The sequence below is a fragment of the Mercurialis annua genome, linkage group LG6 (assembly GCF_937616625.2).
Source record: "Mercurialis annua linkage group LG6, ddMerAnnu1.2, whole genome shotgun sequence".
Taxonomy (NCBI): domain Eukaryota; kingdom Viridiplantae; phylum Streptophyta; class Magnoliopsida; order Malpighiales; family Euphorbiaceae; genus Mercurialis; species Mercurialis annua.
The window spans coordinates 46,587,986-46,608,352 of NC_065575.1; the positions used below are offsets into that span (position 1 = coordinate 46,587,986).

Sequence of the window (20,367 nt, forward strand, 5' to 3'; positions counted from 1 at the left end):
GCTTCACTCCAAAACTTGAGTCGCACGTAAGACACCACTTGGTTTATCAAAACATATATCCCTATATTTGTTCACAATTTAGCATTAAATTCCTATACTTTTACTTTAAATTTCTACGCTTTTAATTATATAGACTTAGATCCTTCCGTCATAGAAATGAGGTACTTTACATGCTATTAGTGGGACTGAACTAAATCTTCCATTTCGTTTATAAATCTTTATTAACATTTAGTCCACAAATTTTTATTTTCGACATTAAATCTCTAAATTAGTTTCATCGGATTGAATTGACACGGTTAATACTCTTCTGATGAAGGGGCTCAATGTTTAAAAAGTTAAGCTTATGTTAACAAATAGGAACTCGAATATACATTATATGACAATATATTTAAGGGTGATGATAAAATGACATAATTAAATTCTTTCATTTATTCACATTTTAAATTTTCAGCATGATATAAAAAATTGGGAAGAAATGATTGAATATTTAGGAGTAAGCATATAGTTAAAGGGGACCAGCTAGGTTTATAGATGTCCGATTAAATTTGAGTGTCATATCAATATAAGGACTGTGGTCCATTTCTTGCACAACTAAATTTGCCATTTTTGATCAAAAAAAGTGACTTAAATCTGGGACCTGTGCTCTGTCGTACTTATTTTAAATTCCAAATTCATATATAAAATAGTGACTCTGTCTCCTTGGAACTTACTGCTCATCACAAGGCTACGTACCTCACATTTTAATAATGCAAAATTGCAAATTAATACCCCAAAATGTTTACGTCTGAAATGAAATCAAAACCTAACTTAGGGCCATCCCCACTATCTTAGCCACCAAACCCTATTTTTCTTTTTGTCAAGAACCTTCTATTCAACTAATTATTGCTTTAATATTGTCTTATTTGAATTGATTGCCATTAATGAAAAATCTAATCAGTTTGTTAATTAGAGCAATACAAATCCAAAAGCTAGGTAAGTAGGCTTTCCATTTTTGAGAAGGAAAAAAAATCGAGAATCTATTAAAATGCAAAGGAATTAATACTCTATCTATCGATAAATTAAGTTCGATTCAATTTGATTTTGACCGTGATAAAATCTTGTGCAAAATTTTAATACAAGTTTAATGGGACCAGAAAAATTAACTGAACAGACTATTCGGTTAAATTTAATTCGTAATTTTACATTCTTTATACCTTTAGTTTGGTTCCGTTAAAAAGGTAAATTTTCGGTTACTTCGATTTGGTTCGAACAAATGCACAATCCTGTTGATAGTTATCAAGATGCATATGAAAATTAATTGAACGTTTAATCAATGATTCAGCTAATTACTATTTGTTAATGACACTAGTTAAAGATTATTATGCGCACGCGGAATAGTGCCAAACAAGCTGTGAAGGATTAGTAGTTGAATTGCATTTTATGTGTGTTAAATTAATTAATCACTAACCGTTACAGTATTATTTATGAAAAGTGCTGATATTATACCACGTCATCTTCAGCATACAAAATTAATAAATTTATTAAGTGATGATATTTATTTAGTTAATTATATCACATCATCATTATTGATAATTAATTTTATTTATAAACAATGTGATGATATTTTTTAAAATGATTGGACACTAATCAAGATTTTTCTTGGCAAATTGGACTCATATATAGTACATTATTCCCTCCTAGGACAGATTTCATTGTCTGAAAATCCGATTTGACAAGGAAGCACTTGATTGTGAGGAGAATTACGCATACCTAAACTTCACACAGTGTTCAAAAATTATTAAATTTTACACCAACTCAATTTTATTATTACAAAAAAAATTCATTATCACATTCAAATATATTCACAAACTAATTGGAATAAAGAGAAACAAAAAAAATTTATCTCTCTAAAAGTTTGTTCTCACTTTTCTCTAAAAACTCTTTCTCTTAACTAGATTTTTAAGGATGAGAGAAGATAGTTCTCCAATTTAACCAGAACTCATCTTCTTTTCGGTCATATTACTTTTCGGTCATATTACTTTTTGTATTACTGTTTTTCTTTTAAACTTTTAATCAATAAATTTTCTTATATCTGGAATTTTATTAGGTCTTGACATAGTTTTTGTTGAGTTTTTTTTTTGATTTATATGTCTATCCTAAAATTATTCAAAAAAAATTAGCGTTCATTCGGACTTTAAATTAAATTCTTAATAATTGAAGGTGTTTTGATGATAAGAATCTATATTTTTAAAATCTCTTTGAAGATGGAAATTGAAAAACATAAAACTTTTCAAAATGAGACTGTCACGCATAACGGAACTTTGTTCTGTTGCGGCCAAAATGACCGTTTTAGCGAGACCCATGCTTGAATCTTTTTTCGATTAATTTTCCACTTTTTTTTTGTTGTTTTATAAATTTTTAATAGATTAAAATTTGAAAGTTCATGTTATTTTTTCAAAAATCATATTGTTAAATTTTGTTATATGGCTTTTTTAATTCTACTTCAATTTTGATTCAATAAATTCTAGCTTTGAGAAAGAAAAAAAAAACATTCAAACTCACTCATAAACATTATTAGAATAATGTGAATTTGCATTAATGTTAAGGTTTAAATTAAGGCCTAATTACTTAAAAAAAATTCACCTTGAACTTTTTTTTCGTTTATACCCTGAACTTGTAAAAAAATCATTTGTATCCAATTTTGGATTTTTAGGTTTCATCTCTACCCAATACAAAAATATAATTGACAATTTAATGCATTATAGGATGAAAAAATTAAAAATAATTAAATAAAAGGTTATATCATACGTCTAATTAGTATATAAACATAAATTAAACGATTATTTTAAACTTTTTTTCAAGTGAAAAGAGGCAATTTTAATACTTTTGGATAGAGATGAACCCTAAAAATCTAAAATTGGATACAAATGACTTTTTTACAAGGTCGGGATATAAACGAAAAAAAAGTTTAAAATAAGATATTTTTTAAGTAATTAAGTCTTAAATTAATGATAAGAAAATTATGATTTAATTTGGGATGAATACATGAGTTATCTTTCAGACTTTTATGCTTTTTTTTGGAGAAATACAATTATTAGAGTCAAATCCTATTATCCAATAAATTTAGATTTTCTTTGATAAATTATATAAAAAAATTATTTCTCTTTTAAATTAAAATTCCTCTTTTGGAAAAAAATAATAATAATATTCCTTTCACTTCATTCTATTTGACAAAGTAATTAAATAAAATAAAAATAGCAAACTAAACGATATACAAAATAACTTTTACTTCCTTATATTGTCATGTTAATAATTACTTCCTTATATTGTCATGTTAATTTAGCCTTTGTTAAAAAGAAAAAAAGATATTGTCATGTTAATAATTTAATATAATGGTCCAGTAGTCAAATTATAATTACATTTTTTTGTCAAGAATTACATTGCATTGAATCTCAAATATGTAATAAATACTCACACACTTTTCTATTAAAAGATTCAATTTTAAATAACGCAAAGATAAAAAAAATTGAGTATGGTTATTTTAACCCTAGTATGTTGCAATATGGTGGATGACGTATAAATGGCAAGCTGTATTCTTACACCAGACAATTAAGTGAGTCATGAATCGTTCGATTTGTCCAAAAGAGTACTAAAGTTTGCATCATGTCAAGGACACAAGATTTCAAGGACCGCCAATTAGAAACTCCAAGAAGATTGTTGTCACAGCCTGCATTTTTCTGTAACGTCCTAACTACTACTTCGCCGGAATATTAGTCCACACAAAGAAGCAATTCAGTTCAGTGTCGAGATGACTGTTGACCCGATCAGTTAAATATAGGATAAATTAAGATGTACACCAACAATTACATCCTACTGCAAAAAGCTTTGTGCAGATCAACAGCACAAACCGTACTTAAGTGCGACAAATTGGATGTAACACGGAAAAATAAACTTCCAAAGAATAAGGCTAACAAGCCAAAATTTAATTCAAAATACCAGAGTTCATCACAGTAACGAGTTGATGTAGATATACTATATGGAAAGGGTGGTTTTTAGCTTACTGCTGTGCACACTGCACATTTTGCGTTGATGGCCCCTCTTCATCTTCGTCATATGCCTCATAACGCTGCTGCTGTTGCTGGTGCTTCCGCCTCATGTCCTCCTCTGCCATATTCACGTCATGCAAAGTGGTTTCTTCACACTCATCAATCTCCATTTCTGTCAACTGCTTCTTTGACCCCGTGGACAGTATGGTCTCTATAGTACGGCACTGCTCGGAGGACATAGCCCCGGACTCTGGGAATTCCACATTGAAATGAATATAAAGCTTGCCTTTCATGAAGGGCCTGTTATGTTGGGGCATTCCTTCGTCGTTGATGGCTTTATATTGACCTGAACTCAAAACAATTAAAAGTGAATAAGATCAGGAATGAGAAATAAATGATGACTTCACAAAGAGATGCATTGAATCCCATGAACAATACCAGGTTTTATGATCTCGCCGGGATTTGACTTGATCAGAAGTTGCCTTCCGTCAAGATGAGTAAGGGCAAACTGAAACCCACAGAGGGCCTCTGTTAATGTAATAGTGTGTTCCACCAAGAGATCATCATGCTTCCGCTCAAACTTCGGGTGATTTTTCAGTTGCAATACGAACACAATATCTCCTGTAACTGTATCAGGCTGCAAAAGGCGTAACATTATTAGAAGCTTTCTTTAAAAGTCATTACCGGAAAGGAAATTTCAAACTGCACACTTCATATATTGTAGAAGTTATTTTTGTAACACATCTAGTAGATTTGAACATGAAAAGCTAAATGAAATATTTGCATCGAAAACAGATGATAATCACATATCAGTTGACTTGCATAAATCACAAACAATTTCAGCCCAAACAAAAAAACTTAAAGTATTTGAAAAGGAATTTCACTTACAGCTTCATCAGCTTGACCCTCAAAAACTATTTTCTGCCCATGCTGCATTCCTTTCTCCACATGCACCTCCACTGCCTTCTTTTCTTGAGCTACCTTCTTACCTTTGCATTGTGGGCATTTATCCTTCTCATTGATGACCTCGCCTAATAAACATAAGCACAATCCAACATTAAAGATAGAGCTGAGCTTATGACATTATAATATTATCAAAGAGAAGTACAGCCAAAATAAAAAGAAAGTTTTATAAATACTCAGATACACCCATTTACCTGAGCCTCTGCAATCATTACAGATTTGTTGCATCTGCTGAATCATGCCCATTCCAATCTGCCGGGTTGTAATTTTCATACCAGAACCTTGGCAGCCATAACACTTCCCAGAATTACCACTTTTTGAACCTTTCCTGAAATATCACATACCCAAACAAAAACAGATAAGAAATCCTGCTTGAAAAGAGAAGCACTTACGACGCCAAAGAAATATATAATACATGAACTATCCAGCCATTCTAAAAAAACAAATGTAGATAAACTTAAGCGGTGATTATGAGTTCTAAAGAAAAGCATACCCTTTACATTTAGAACACAAAACATTTCTAGAAAGCGAGAGTTTCTTGGTTGTCCCATTGTATAGATCCTCTAAGGAGACCTTCAAAGCATGCACTACGTCTTCACCTCGCTTCTGCCTTCTTCCTCTTGAGCTGCCACCCCCTGCAAAATTCAGTCAATTGTAATCATGAGCACCCAATCTAATAAAATAATGACAAAATATATATAGGAAGGCAGGGGAAAGGACATTGTAGAAAAAGGAAGACCACAAGCTGTTTCTTACCACCAAAAGACCCTCCATTAAAAAGTGATTCAAATAGATCAAACGGGTTATGACCACCACCCCCACCACCGCCTCCCATTCCCTCTTTAAGTGCATCTTCACCATATTGGTCATATATTTCTCTTTTCTCTGGATCACTGAGAACTTCATAAGCATGTGACAGCTCCTTGAACTGAGAAATGGCAGTCAAATAATTGTCAGAATGATTGGGATAAACAAAAAATAGTTTCATAACCCCTATAAGTCTACACCTCCATAAATTGGATTTCATGATAATGCTGCCAAGTTCCAACAATTTATAGGCAGATAAATGTACAGATATGTCTTGAACTCATAATTCACTACATGTTTGCATTATTTGTTGATGGTGATTCAACATATGAAACACAGTAAATGTATCTAGCTACATGGAATCTTTACCGAGTCTTAAGCAAAGTTAAAAAAATCTTACGATTTAGGAACTTGAAAAGCTTCTAGTATATTGTTGATTTTGTTTGGCAAATAAGAAATGGCAGATCAAAATAAAGCAATAGTAACGTTTTCTAGAGGATAGCAAGGATGTAAAGACCATAGTAACACCAGTTCTTAAAGAACCATCATGGTTCAACTGAAATGTCATCCCACCAGTGTACTCCCCACATCAACAAAAAAATGCAACCAACACATAATTATGGAAATTCAGGAGTCGATATAACCCTTTTAATAAGTATTACAGTGAAGTGAGCAAAAGAATATACCTTCTCCGGATCTCCACCTTTGTCAGGATGATTCTTTATGGCGGCTTTTTTATAAGCCTTCTTCATCTCATCCGCACTAGCAGTCTTTGGGACACCAAGGACCTCATAGTATTTTGTGTTATCACTCTTCCTTTGACCATACCCAAACATGATTCTGCAACTTAAATACCGCTACTGCTGCGAGCACATAGAGCTATCAGCAAATTTAATGATAAAAGTCCGCCATAAAGTTAGTTTACAAAGAAAACTGTGATTCAAAAAACAAAGAAAGTGCATAATAAGTCTACATTAACCAGGTAACCTATGTGAGTCACATGAATCAAAACAAAAATAAATTGAAAAATATAAAGGTCTATTTAGAAGAAAAAAATTCTATATAGATGAAAATTGGAACTGTAACCACAAAACTCAAGTGAAACCTTTGCTATTTCTCGCTAGATAAACTGAAATAACAGAGACAGGGGAACTAGAATATAACTACTTGGGCCTTTTCGTTACTGTTCTATTTGCTTTGCAAGTACTTAATCATACATCATACTGCTATACCTAGGTAGCACGGACGCGGACACAGGGCACTTGAACACAGACTCGGCGGAACGGTATTATTTTAGGATTTTCTATGCAATATGAAGCTTCATAACCGAAACCCCAAGTGTCTCGACACGTTTCCAAAACGGGACACGTTGATTGAATAAAGTGTTCATGTTACCTAGTGCTATACTATAGATAGGACTTAATTGAAAACAACATATAATCGATATACATAGTAAATTCCTACATGATTATTCAGTTTTCCAAATCAAAAAGAATTCACAAATCGACTGCGTCGATTTTAATTCTTCCCTCAATTATCAGTAAATTTAATGATAAAACACAGCCATAAAGTTACTTTAAAGGGAATATGGTGATTAAAAAAACAAAAAAAGTGGAATTATAAGTCTATATAAGCGTGCAATTGATACACAAAGTAAATCCCTGCATGAATATTCAGTTCTCCAATTCGAAAAGAATCCACAAATCGAACACGTCACAATCAAAATTCAACAAAGCACAAAACCTAAAATTGAAGTAATCCTAGCTAAACGAGCGCATCGCAGTGAACAATAAACCAACCAGTCAATCAACATAAATCCTAACACCAAAATTCACGGATCTTTTTCCGGCGACAAAAAATTTAAAATTAAAACAAGAAGAATTAACTCACTAACATCAATAGAATCGAATCTGAACATTAAATCTGTGCTAATCTTTAGAATTAAATAGAACAAAAAAGATTACCTTTGACGAGGAATAGATTGTGTAACTGAGTTCCTCCTGGCAGAACGCAAAACTGTTATAAATACTGCTTAAAATTCGAGTTGAGCAGATCTTTGGTTTTATATAAACAACTAGGAAACTAAAATCCGACAAGGAACTGGAATGAAATTTCCTAAAATGTCCTTTCGGAATTCCAAGAAAACTACGGGGTACGCGTTTCTAGAATGTTCCTGTGATCTTGACCGTATGAGGCGTGGATCGGACGGTTCAGATTTAACTGTTTGAGTTTTAAGATGTAAGGCGTTTGTTACGACGTCGTGTTTAGTTGTTGGTTTGAACTGATGGCTTTAGGAACTACCGCCTAAATTTGCCAGACTTGGTAGCCCACTGGGCCCTTCAGCCCACTGGATAATAATGTTTTTTGAATTATAGGTCTAAATATTAGTTTTCAATTTATTTTTGTTAATTTATGTAATGGAGCAAATTATGATTTTTTTTTTAAATAAAAAAAATGATATTTATGTGTGTACTAGGGGGTGTAACCGAGTCAATCTCACTCACGAGATACTTGAAACTCGGTTTGATAAAATTGACTCGAACTTGAATTTTTAGGCTCGTTTAGTAAACAAGTCAATCTCAATTTTAAAGATACTCGACTCGAAAACTTGCAAGTAAACTCGTTTATATGTTTATATGTCAATTTAATATATTATTATTTATTTTAATCTTTAAATATTTAATTCATGTATTTTTTATTAAAAAAATATAAATAGATAATTTAAATTTATTTATATGTATAAATAAATATAGTATTTTTTAATTATTAAATAATTTAATTTTCTATTAAATTTAGTATATAAATATGAGACTTGATTAAACTTGTTAAACTCATGAGTTTTTAATAAACTCAAGAAATACTCTATTCGACTCAAAAATAAACGAATCAATTTCAATCTTTTCAATACTTGACTTGATTTAATTCGTTGACATCCGTACGTGTGTACGGTAACTACTAGTTTAGAAACAGTAGGTATCAATATTGGCAATTAGTAATTTTATAAGAAACATGCCCTAATGACCTGATTTGTAAAATAGTTTTGATAAAATATATCAAAACTACATCATATCTGAGATACAATTTTATTTTATAAAATTTATTAATTGTTTGAGTTATATATCATGAATGATATTAAATTTATTTTTAAAAAGGTACTATATATTCATGTATAAAAGTAGTAACAAACCAACAAAAGCTCTCATCTTTTTGTTGATGGAAGTAATAAATAATTTATTGTTCAATCATGAATTCAATATAATTATCTAAGAGAAAATTAAAAAAATAAGAATAAAAAAAATTCGGACAGGCTAACGTGCCTTTTAATAGAATTAAAATTTTTGCTTTGAAAAAACAAGCAAATTGATTGAGTTTCGCATTAGTGCATCTTTTTTTTTTGCTCGTTTTTCTTTTATTCTTTTCTCGACATGAAAATTCATTTTGAATACTAAAATCTACCATCAATGTTTGAATTTGGAAATAATGCTAGCGACAACTCGTATGAGATTTCATTTTTAGAAAAAAAAACTCACATAAATTTTAAAGCGACAACTCGTAAAGTTTATTTTTAGAAAAACAACTCGAATAATCCATATATAATAATTACAAATGGATTCACATACATAAAAAATAACTTGTTCTTAAAGATTATATTCATGCCAAAAATTACATTGGTGTCCTGTAATAATCTAACAAATGTAAGGTTTAATAAATACTTTGATTCTTTTGGTAATAAAATCTTGATAAAAATGTTAGTTATATAAGAATAGTTTGTTATAAAATTCAAAAGAAAAACGCGCGCATATACATATATATTTATAAGCGCGCGTGTATTTATATTTATAAGCGCGCGTATGTATATGTATTTATTTAAAATATTTCAAACTGATAAATATTAAATTGTGTTAAAACTAATGTGAGTTTACTTTGATTCTTTTGGTAATAATATATTGATAAAATATTAGTTAAACAAGATTAGTTGGTTGTAAAATTAAAAGAAAAAACCGCGCGCATGTATATATATTTATAAGCGCGCGCGCATGTATATATGATTATTTAAATTATTGTAAACTAACAAACATTAAATCATGTTGAAATATGTTTGTCTACACGAATAACTAAGTAAATTTTATGTCATTCTAAATTTATCTTCTAGTGAACTCTTTCATATTTTTTAAAAATGCAAATTGAACGAAAATGATGACAATTATTTTATATGTCAGACTCGTCAAAAGATCTTTATATTTTTAAATTCCCGTTTTAGCTAGTTTTTAAATTGACCTATTAATTCAAAAACAAATTTTGTTTAGGGTTCCTATCAACAAAAATTTGAAAATTCGGTGGCTTTTTGATGAGTTAAACCATATATTCACCAACTTTTATCCTTGCATGAACCTAATACAACTAACAAAATCCAAATTTTTTGAATTGTTGTTCCCCAAAAATAACTTACCTTTCATGGAGATTTTTCCATGTAAACAATTTTATGAACAAGTACAAACCTTCACTCTTCTTCACTATAAATTCAACCAACATTCCTCTCATTGATTCTCCACACACAGTTCCAAATAAACATACAGTTTCACATAAAACACAGTCGTTACACATGGCACCATCTCATGAGAATGCAAAACTTGTATTCGGCCGTATGATCAATCTGGGGAGAGCCGTTGAAGCCTCCATTAGAGTCATAGTTTTTTGGATGTGGCTAGAGACGCAAGGTTTTGGAAAAATCATTCAGACGCTAATTTCTTACGATGATAATTTCTTGACTGCTTTTTCTGATGAGGCTGACGCTATTTTATCATATATAAACTCTATTTCACCACAGGTAAAACCCATTCCTTCAAATCTCATGCGCTTAACGGTACTATCATCAAAGCGTTTCTTAACTCCTCAATTCCTTTTCGCCGATAAAGAAAAAGTTTTGAATGGAGTTGCGAATGTTCTTAGTGAATACCGTGCTCTTTTTGAGGATACACTTAAAGAAATGAGCGTTGAAGTTGATAAATTAGAGAATCTTTGTTATAATCGTTCGGCGGAAACGGAAATAGAAACGGAAAAAAATGGTGTCGAATTTTCAGGCATTGAATCAAAATTAAACCCTTTTGCCAAAGAGTGGAGTCCTGAAACTGATAGAATTAGTGAAGATGATAGATGTTTGTTCTTGACATTCTCTAACGGCTATCCTCTTACTGAGATGCAACTCGTCAAATTTTTTAACGAGTAAGTAATTCTTTTTACTACATATGTGCACCCACTAATGTCCTTTTAATAGTAAATTACATATATAATGGATTTTTATGTATATATAAGTATTAATAGTTTAATCTACTTATTTTATTATCTGTGTAAATTGTATCAAAGAAACAAGGATCCAATTAATAAAAATAAAATATATTTTAACTTGTTTTTATAAAATTAGCTATAATCAAACAAAAAGAACAAAAGTTTTAAAAATTATCTATATAAATTTATGCGAATTTGTATGTTGTTATTACAATATTTTGATTATTTTATAAATTTTTATAGAAAAATCTGCAAATGTGAAATAGTTAAGCATAAATATAGTTAAAAATATTGGATTTAATCTTATTTCATTATTATACATTTTTTGTTGTTTTTTTGTTGTTGATTGAGTAAAAATTTGAAACTACAAATAAAACTTGATTTTAGTTTATTTACCAAAAAAACCACACGTTTCATGTTTTATAGTGAGCACACTTTTAAAAATTTGGTACAAAAAGGCCAAACATTTATTCTTTTTGGCATTTCTAGCCCAATATCGTTGTACCGTGTCGTTTCATTCATTAAAAACCATCAAATGAAAAAAAACTCGTGTTAAAAATACCAAGAAATAAAAAGTTGTATTTTTATGCCAAAAATCCCAAAAGAATAAAAAAAATATAATTTTTGTGTCATTTAAAAAAATAGTGATTAAATTGCTAGGTGACGTGATAGACGAGGTTTTTTTTCAATAAGTCTTAATCATTAAGAAAAACAACATTTTTTTTCTTCTATTTAGGGCCTAATTTTTAAAAATCGTCAAATTTTGCCCATTTAATTTTCAGTTTCCATCATAACTATTTGTTCCAATTGAAATGGGGGGGGGGGGGGGAATTCTAATGTCTTTCATATTTGAATTTTTTGATGGTAAAAAAATTTGAAACAATATAAAACAATAAAAAAGATATATTTTTTTAATTTGAACAAATGATTATAATTGAAACTGAAAATTGAAAAATGAGCAAGAATTAACGATTTTGAAGAGTATTTTTGGATGACTGAAATAGTTTTTTTGTATTTATTATATATTTGTCAATTTATCTTACCTGTTGATATATGAATTTATTTTCCCGTACTATATAGTATAGATATAAATTATGGAGATGTTATAAAAATATGAGCAGGACATTTGGAGAATGCGTGGAGAAAGTATACGTGCACTGGCCAAATCCAAGAAATCGTAGAAAGGTGCCGCCACTGTTCGGAAAGGTGGTGTTTAAGTCGTATTATATAACTACCGTTATTTTAAACGGCAGAAAAGAGGCCAAGTTCTGGGCGGAGCGTAAGCCTCTCTGGTGCAAGAGGTTTGATCCAACCAAAAAGATTGTCAACCATGACTAACTCTTTTTGATTCTTCTGGATGTATGATGTTTGATTATTCGAATAAAATAACAATACAATCGAATTTTACTAATTGGTTTAAAGATTTATTGATTTGTATGATTTTTGCTGGTTCAAAACGATTGAAAAAAAATATATTATATTTATAATACAAAAATCTGAAAATTATAAAAAGTGTTGAAGATTTTTCTATTTTGGACCATATTTTCTTAAAATAACCATGATCTATATTTCATAGCAAACTGAGAAGTAGCTGTCTGCTGTGTCCAAAATGAATGAATTTGTAATGAGAAGGTAATTATATTCTCGTAATTATAATAAAATGACTTAACACATGAATTGCACTAAATAATTTCCCCTGATGTAATGCCCCAGTAAATCAATGATTTGAACGAATGATGTTTGTTGAGAAAAAGACCTAGTCTCCTGTTATTACTTTAAAAACTTGCACTGGTTTGTTAAGAAAATTATAAAAAAATATTTAAAGATTAGACTTCCACGTTTATCTTTATCCTATTAAAGTCAAGCTAGTATACTTTTCTTATTTGTGAATTATGATACTACTAGTATTGTATTACTCTACTTAATACAAATTTGAAATAAAAATAATCAAAAAATTACATATTTTAAATAATTTTTCAAATGAGATAAAATTACTTCGAAAAACATAACAGACTTAAAAATACACATCGCAATAGAATAGTTTAAAATGTCTTTAAAATTATTAAATTTCGGAAAGAAAATTCTGATAATGTATTCTTTGACAACTAGGAAAGCACATTGGAAATTACATGGAAATTGTTGATATAGAAAATTATTAATAATAGAAGTCATTGGCGGGCCATTTCCTTTTCACTATAAATATATTTGCCTGCACTTTTCCCTTTTGTCTGCCGTTAATAAATTACCCAATGGATAACGACAGCGCGAAACGACATCAACTTTCTCAATACGTCGTCGTAATGAGACATGGCGATCGTTTAGACAACTTTGATCCGCTCTGGACCTCCACGGCACTTAGACCCTGGGACCCGCCCCTTGTCGAAGCGGGTCGAATTAGGGCATTTTCCACCGGCAAAAACTTGAAATCCCGTCTCTGTTTCCCGATCCACCGCGTATTTGTTTCTCCTTTCCTCCGCTGTGTTCAAACAGCTTCCGAAGCTGTCTCCGCTCTCTGCGCCGGCGAGGATGGCGCCGCCGCTGATACCTCTAAAATCAAGGTTAGATCACGTTGACTGGCAATTCTATCATATAGCTAGATTCATTATCAATGTTAGTTATTTAAATTTATTTTTGAATTCGTTGCTGTATTGGAAAAAATTTGTGAAGATTTGTATAATATTTGATCAGGTAAATATAGAGTATGGATTATGTGAGATGTTGAATACACAAGCAATTAGGCATGACGTGGCACCTAGAGATGGAAATTTCAGTTTCAATATCTCTGAGCTTGAAGCCTTGTTACCACCTGGTTCTGTAGATCATACAGTAGAACCAGTCTATCCAGAGGTATACATAATTATATATATACACATATATATATATATATATATATATATATATATATATATATATCATTTGTTTAATTTATCATATACAGTTAGACTAGGTAGCACGGACATGGCGAAAGTGTGTTATTTTGAGATTTCCTACGTTAGAAATAAAGTTTCGTGTCCGAAGTGTCAAATGCCCGAAAAGTATAACACGTTGATTGAATGAAATGTCCGTGCTACCAAGTAGTTAGATGAATTACCTCATTTAAATTTGCACAATCATCTTATTTTTTCTTCTGCTTTTCCTGTTGGCGGACTATAGCTTCCGAAATGGGAAGAAACAGTTGCAGGTTCAAGAACTAGATATGAACACGTTTTTAAGGCACTTGCCGATAAATACCCATCCGAAAATTTGCTACTTGTTACTCATGGTAATCTTCATTTCTGATCTCTTGCCTCACCAATTTTTTGTTTAAATGCATGTGTAGTACTCCTATTTAGTTGAAGAATCTTCAAAATAGTTTCTACTTATCAGATCATTGTGTTGGCACCTTTTGAGACAGGGAAATTAGTGTCCAGCAATCGTTTTAAGTTGTTTATCTTTTGTGGGTGCAATTGCAGGGGAAGGAGTTGGTGTTTCAGTATCTGCATTTTTGACAGATGTAACAGTTTATGAAGTAGACTATTGTGCTTATTCAGAACTAAGACGGCCGATTTTGGAGGAAGAGCGTAAATATACAGCTGGAGAGTTCGAGGTTCTTACAAAGAGTGGTCAAACAGGCATCGGTTATTGCTCATTAGCTCCGGCAGCCAACGGTATTGAATGATGTTGCTTCACCGATTCTCAGTTTTTCAGTCATTATTTAATGGTTCTGTTGCATTGTTGTGCATTTATGTAAGTGCTCTTGTATCAATTCTTGCTTTTTGGCTAGTAGTTGGTTATGGCAGCCAATTAGATAGAGGTATTGCATCATGTCACTGCCTCATTTTGTACTTTATTGTTTAGCTTCAGGAAATAAAAAGAACAGAACTTGCATTGATCTTTAAACAATGAATAAGAATACACACATCAATATCCAAATGGCAAACTATCAAATTAGTCTAATTGCAGTTAGTGCAAAGAATAACATTCAGAAGATCAACATCTTCACTCCTAAAACAGCAACAAATAAAAAAGCAGTTAAAAGAAGTTCATCATGTTCAACAATACACAATTAAACAACAGGTCAAAGATTGAGACAAATGCTGATTAAGGGGTGATGGGTCGGAAGTGGTTCAATATTGTCGAACATGTCGGCAGGGAAATGGTCGAAGTGGTATCAGGAGTGACGCGACGGCATTCCTAACTTCACGTGCACCATCAGTATATATAACAAACAATGACGGATTTTATGATAGAAGATTACCGATGGAGTCCCGACAAAATAGTCGCCGAAAACCGTCGGAACAATTGGCGCCAAAATTTTAGTGACTGAATGACAGACAGGTTTCTCTGTGGGTAGAGGTCCGTTGCTGAGTGTCGCCTAAACAGTGGCGCCAAGAAAGCATAAATAATTGTTTTAATTTATAAGATGAAGAATTGTATGTCCATTACAGGTCTGCCTATAGTACTCTAATGCAACTTAAATGCAACAGGTACTAAAATTCATAGATTTTCCTCTATGATTTCTAAATGATTTGAGAAAACACAGAGTCTTGTTTGGTGAGAAAAATATATGTTAAAGTCAAGTTTTTAGTATAATTAATCATGCTACTAATCTCATTTCCAACTTCCAAGTGGTTCATCTAACCAAACTAAAGAATCGTCTGTTGATTATGAAAAATAAATAAATTGATAGCAATTTTTTTTTAAATTTATTGATATAGTTAAATGTATTTTTCGATTACTTTTTTATTTTTTTAAATTTTCAAAATTTTAATTATTATCTTCTAAAATTATTACTTTCTATAATAAATATTTTTTTATTATAATTGAAGGGAGGAATTGCACAAAATCTAATAGTTTGTTATCCATCGGTTATATCATTTGATTTATAGCTTATTAGTTTTCTGATAATAATTTTTTTGTAAATTGAATATAAATTTATGATAAATAACTTATAATTCAATTTAAAAAGTTAATAGATTAATGATGTTATATTAACATTTATACTTTTTTTAGAAATAAATTTATACTTATAACTTAAATGAAGAGAATACTTTTTAATATGTAAAATTTTAGTTAGATGGACGAATAAAACAACGGAAAAGAGTGTAACTCATTTTATTAAACAAAATATTTTTTTTTATAAATTTTACATATAATAATCAATTAGAAAAGTACAATTAAAAATATATAAAAATCGCCCTTTTCATTAGATTCATACACTTTTCATAAATTTTTGACAAAAATAATTATACATTTTTCACAAATAAAGATAAATTTAAAACTATATTTAAGATATTCTAGTAATCATAAAAATATCTACAATTATATAGTCATGAGAAATTTTTTATTTTAATTTATTTTGTGAATAATTAACGTTTTATATATAATAAAATTATATTTTATAATTTCACAAAAGAATAGCTAACACAAATGATAATATTTAAATATAATCTAAAAAATATTTCTAATAATATAAATTGAAATAAATAATAAAATTTCAATTTTTTATGTATATTTTATAAACTATACATCAAATAAAATTATTTTAATGAAAATAGAATATCCCTAAAAACAACATCACAATAGAAGAATTCATATAGTCAAAACAACGTAATAAAATTTGGAGTATTTTGAAAAGGAAAATAACTTAATTAATTTGAAAAATGTAATTAAAATTTTAAAAATTAGGATGTAAAATCTCAATATTTAGGGTTTATGTGGCACAGTGGAATTTACAGGGAAATTATGGATATAGAAAATGAATAGAATAATGTAAATGATCAATAGAAGTCGTTACCCTATTGCTCTATAAATACACTTGCCTTCGTTTGCCATTTGTCTTCCTATAATAAACTATCCAATGGACAACGACAACGTACAACGACGCGAATTTACCCAATACGTTGTCGTATTGCGACATGGCGATCGCATAGACCACTTTGATCCGCTCTGGACCTCCACTGCAGCTAGACCCTGGGACCCGCCGCTCATCGAAGCGGGTTTAATCAGGGCATTTTCCACCGGCAAGACCTTGAAATCCCGTCTCGATTTCCCGATCCACCGCGTCTTTGTTTCTCCTTTCATCCGCTGTATCCAGACAGCTTCCGAAGCTGTCTCCGGTTTCTGCGCCACCGATGACGGTGTCGCCGCCGCTGATACCTCCAAAATCAAGGTTAGATCACGTTTTTTCAGTTCCATTACGTAGCTAGATTCATTTGCAATTTTAGTTATTTGTATAATATTGATCAGGTAAATATAGAGTATGGATTGTGTGAAACGTTGACTACACAAGCCATTCCATCTGACGTGGCACCTAAAGATGGGGATTTCAGATTTAATATCTCTGAGCTTGAAGCCTTGTTGCCACCTGGTACTGTTGATCACACTGTAGAACCAGTCTATCCAGAGGTATACATAATTATATTTATATTGATTTTATTTGTTTAATTTTTCATGAATTGTTTCATCTAAATTTGCACAATCATATTATTTTTTGTTCTAGATGCCCAAATGGGAAGAAACAGTGACAGGTTCAAGAACTAGATATGCACAAGTCTTTAAGGCGCTTGCTGATAAATACCCATCTGAAAACTTGCTACTTGTCACTCATGGTAATCTTTATTTCTCATCTCTTGCATCACACCATAGAAAAAGTTATGCTATTCAGTTGATGAATATTCAATCTGATTTTGTACTTATTGTGCTGGCACCTTGTGAGACTATGTAGCACGGACGCTTTGTTCAATTAACGTTGTCTGTTTCGGAAACAGTGTCGTAAATTTGGCATTTCTGACATGAAATTTCATTTTGAACGTAGGAAAACTTTAAAATAACACTGTTTTGACGTGTAATGTGTCCGTATCCAAGTGTTTCGGTTTTCCATGTCCGTGTCTGTGTTATCTATGTGAGACGTATAAATTATTGCTAACAATCTTCTTAAGTTTTTTTTTCTTGTGTGCAATTTCAGCGGAAGGGGTTGCTGTTTCGGTTTCTGCATTCAAGAAAGATGTAACAGTGTATGAAGTAGACTACTGTGCATTTTCTGAACTAAAACGGACGGTTTTGGAGGAAGATCACAAATATATAACTGGAGAGTTTGAGGTTCTCACGAAGAGTGGTGAAACTCGCATCGGTTATTCCTCATCAGCTCCAACAGCCGATGGCCCCGAATGATGTTGCTTCGGCAATTCTTCACAGTTCATATTGACATCATTATGAAGTTCCAATCTGCATTTTACCCATTATTGGGTGCTATTGTTGTGTTGCGCATTTAGCAATTCTTGCTGTTTGGCTAGTTGTTTAAGGCAGCCAAATAGTTACAGGTATTGGTTGAACATTGAAGCAGTGAATTTTATTTGACTTTGGTATTGGTTGAACATTGAAGCAGTGAATTTTATTTGACTTTGGTATTGGTTGAACATTGAAGCAGTGAATTTTATTTGATTTTGGTATTGGTTGAACATTGTTTTGATTTTCTATGATATTTCACTCTAATGGAAAGGAAAGTGCAAAAAAGGTAAAAATACCAGAACTTGCATTGTTTTTTAAACAATGAATAAGAATACAGATAAATGGCCAAACGGCAAACTATCAGATTAGTCTAATTGCAGTTGGTGCAAAAAATAACAGTCAGGATCAGCAACTTCACTTCTACAACAGCAACTAATAAAGAAAAAGTTAAAAGAAGTTCATCTAATTAACCATTTCACAATGAAACAACAGGTCAGAGACTGAGACAAAGGCTCATTAAGGGGTCGGAAGTGGTTCAATATTGTCGAACATGTCGGCAGGGAAGTCATCGAAGAAGGTATCAGGAGTGACGGCATTCCTAACTACTCGTGCACCATTCATGCAACTCGAAACAGGATCGAACAATGGCGGCCCTAAGGAAAGTTGAGATCCAATTTCAGGGACAGGTCCGAATACATTAAAAAGATAAGAATCGTCCAGTCTCGACAAGAGTTCCTGACTTTCCGGAGAGAACGCGAGATCTGGTTGAGGCTGAGGGATTTGTGGAAAGGGGATTTGGGATATGGGCATAGCTTGAGTGATGTCTGAATCAAAGCTAGGCAACTCTTGCTTCACCACAACTGGTGGCGCTGAAAATGGCATCTCAGTAACTGGTAACTGACTGTAGGAGGATGAGCATGGCTTTGCAGATGCATTTTCCTCCATTGAATAACAAAATACTGGGACCTTATAGACAAAAAACAGGAAAAGGATAAAACATAAGTATAACATTCATCAGATTCAGGAATTTAAATATACATCCAGTGGTAGACTCATAATTTTTTTAAAAAAATTATATAGATTATTACCAACGTGTGACGCCAAACTTTTAGCGACGGAATTATAACCGGATTTCTCCATGGGGAGAAATTCGTCGTTAAATGTCGTCAGAAAATAGTGGTGCCAAGATAACAAAAATAATTGTTTGAATTTCTAAGATAAGGAATTGCATGTTTTAGTTACATTTCAAAAAATTAATGGAATAGAAAAACAGAACCTTTCAAATAATCAGAAATTATGAGAACACTCAATAAAATTCTACTACTGATAAAAAAGCAAGTCAATTTGCATGTTTACCTGGAGAGCAGGAACATCACGAAAGACCGAAACTTCTTTTTTAACCCGTCGAGCCTTAGGGTTAGACGAGGAGGAAGAAGAAGACGAACCAGAAGAATTCTGCAGAATCCTCGCAAGTCTCTTCTGCCTACTACTCCAAAAATTCTTCACATCATTATCCGTTCTTCCCGCCAAATACGTCGCGATTTTCGCCCATTTATTCCCAAATTGCGCCTGCAAATCAATCACCACTCTCTCTTCCTCCACTGTAAACTTACAGCCACTGAAAAAACTCAAAACAAACACCATTACGATCAAAATAATACAAAGAGAGTAAAAATTAAAGAAAAATGAAATTGATTTAATTTTTTTTTACTTTTTTAAGTTCGGTCTAAGCTTATTAACCCAACGGAGACGGCAGGATTTTCCGGTCCGGTGCAAAAGACCTTTGGATCGAATGGAGCTCCAATCACGTGGCCCGTATTTCTTGACATGGTTGAGTAAAACTTCGTCTTCTTCTGATTTCCATGGACCTTTTCGTAATTCTTCTCTCTTTACTTCCATTTTTAACCTTATCCTATTTTTTTAATTTCCGATCAGTTTAAACAAACAGAGAGATCCATTCAGTTCTCTTCTTGTTCATTCTTCTGTGTTTTTTTTTACGACATGAGAGACGGTTAAGGCGGTTAATTTATTTCCCACTACGCCCATGTTCCCCTACTTTTTTGAATTGTGTGCTAAA

General features: G+C 31.6%; 5 protein-coding genes across 6 annotated transcripts; 3 read left to right on the forward strand and 2 right to left on the reverse strand.

Moving 5' to 3' along the window:
- Positions 1-3,775: 3,775 nt before the first annotated feature.
- On the reverse strand, positions 3,776-7,907 carry LOC126687062 (dnaJ protein homolog 1-like). 2 transcript variants are annotated; one of them, XM_050381422.2, is made up of 8 exons: positions 7,760-7,907; positions 6,482-6,658; positions 5,745-5,916; positions 5,482-5,623; positions 5,183-5,316; positions 4,914-5,056; positions 4,464-4,662; positions 3,776-4,371 (listed from the first exon to the last, which is right to left on the reverse strand). In XM_050381422.2, exons 2-8 carry the CDS (start codon positions 6,629-6,631, stop codon positions 4,037-4,039), a joined length of 1,275 nt encoding a protein of 424 aa, XP_050237379.1. In that variant the 5' UTR covers positions 6,632-6,658; positions 7,760-7,907; the 3' UTR covers positions 3,776-4,036. The 2 variants fall into 2 exon arrangements, with proteins under 2 accessions (XP_050237379.1, XP_050237378.1); XM_050381421.2 differs by having other exon boundaries at positions 6,482-6,655; positions 7,760-7,883.
- A 2,369-nt stretch (positions 7,908-10,276) lies between these two features.
- LOC126687959 (uncharacterized) lies at positions 10,277-12,419 on the forward strand. The gene is made up of 2 exons (XM_050382511.2): positions 10,277-11,018; positions 12,203-12,419. Exons 1-2 carry the CDS (start codon positions 10,279-10,281, stop codon positions 12,417-12,419), a joined length of 957 nt encoding a protein of 318 aa, XP_050238468.2. The 5' UTR covers positions 10,277-10,278.
- An 876-nt stretch (positions 12,420-13,295) lies between these two features.
- On the forward strand, positions 13,296-14,993 carry LOC126687960 (uncharacterized). The gene is made up of 4 exons (XM_056106433.1): positions 13,296-13,639; positions 13,770-13,928; positions 14,235-14,343; positions 14,534-14,993. The coding sequence occupies exons 1-4, from the start codon at positions 13,331-13,333 to the stop codon at positions 14,737-14,739; spliced, it is 783 nt and encodes a 260-aa protein (XP_055962408.1). The 5' UTR covers positions 13,296-13,330; the 3' UTR covers positions 14,740-14,993.
- Positions 14,994-16,876: 1,883 nt separating this feature from the next.
- Positions 16,877-18,520, forward strand: LOC130015657 (uncharacterized). Its single transcript, XM_056106232.1, has 4 exons — positions 16,877-17,232; positions 17,310-17,468; positions 17,563-17,671; positions 18,028-18,520. The coding sequence occupies exons 1-4, from the start codon at positions 16,921-16,923 to the stop codon at positions 18,231-18,233; spliced, it is 786 nt and encodes a 261-aa protein (XP_055962207.1). The 5' UTR covers positions 16,877-16,920; the 3' UTR covers positions 18,234-18,520.
- A 57-nt stretch (positions 18,521-18,577) lies between these two features.
- On the reverse strand, positions 18,578-20,346 carry LOC126686749 (transcription factor DUO1). Its single transcript, XM_050380975.2, has 3 exons — positions 20,002-20,346; positions 19,647-19,908; positions 18,578-19,256 (listed from the first exon to the last, which is right to left on the reverse strand). Exons 1-3 carry the CDS (start codon positions 20,187-20,189, stop codon positions 18,807-18,809), a joined length of 900 nt encoding a protein of 299 aa, XP_050236932.1. The 5' UTR covers positions 20,190-20,346; the 3' UTR covers positions 18,578-18,806.
- Between the last annotated feature and the right edge of the window lie 21 nt (positions 20,347-20,367).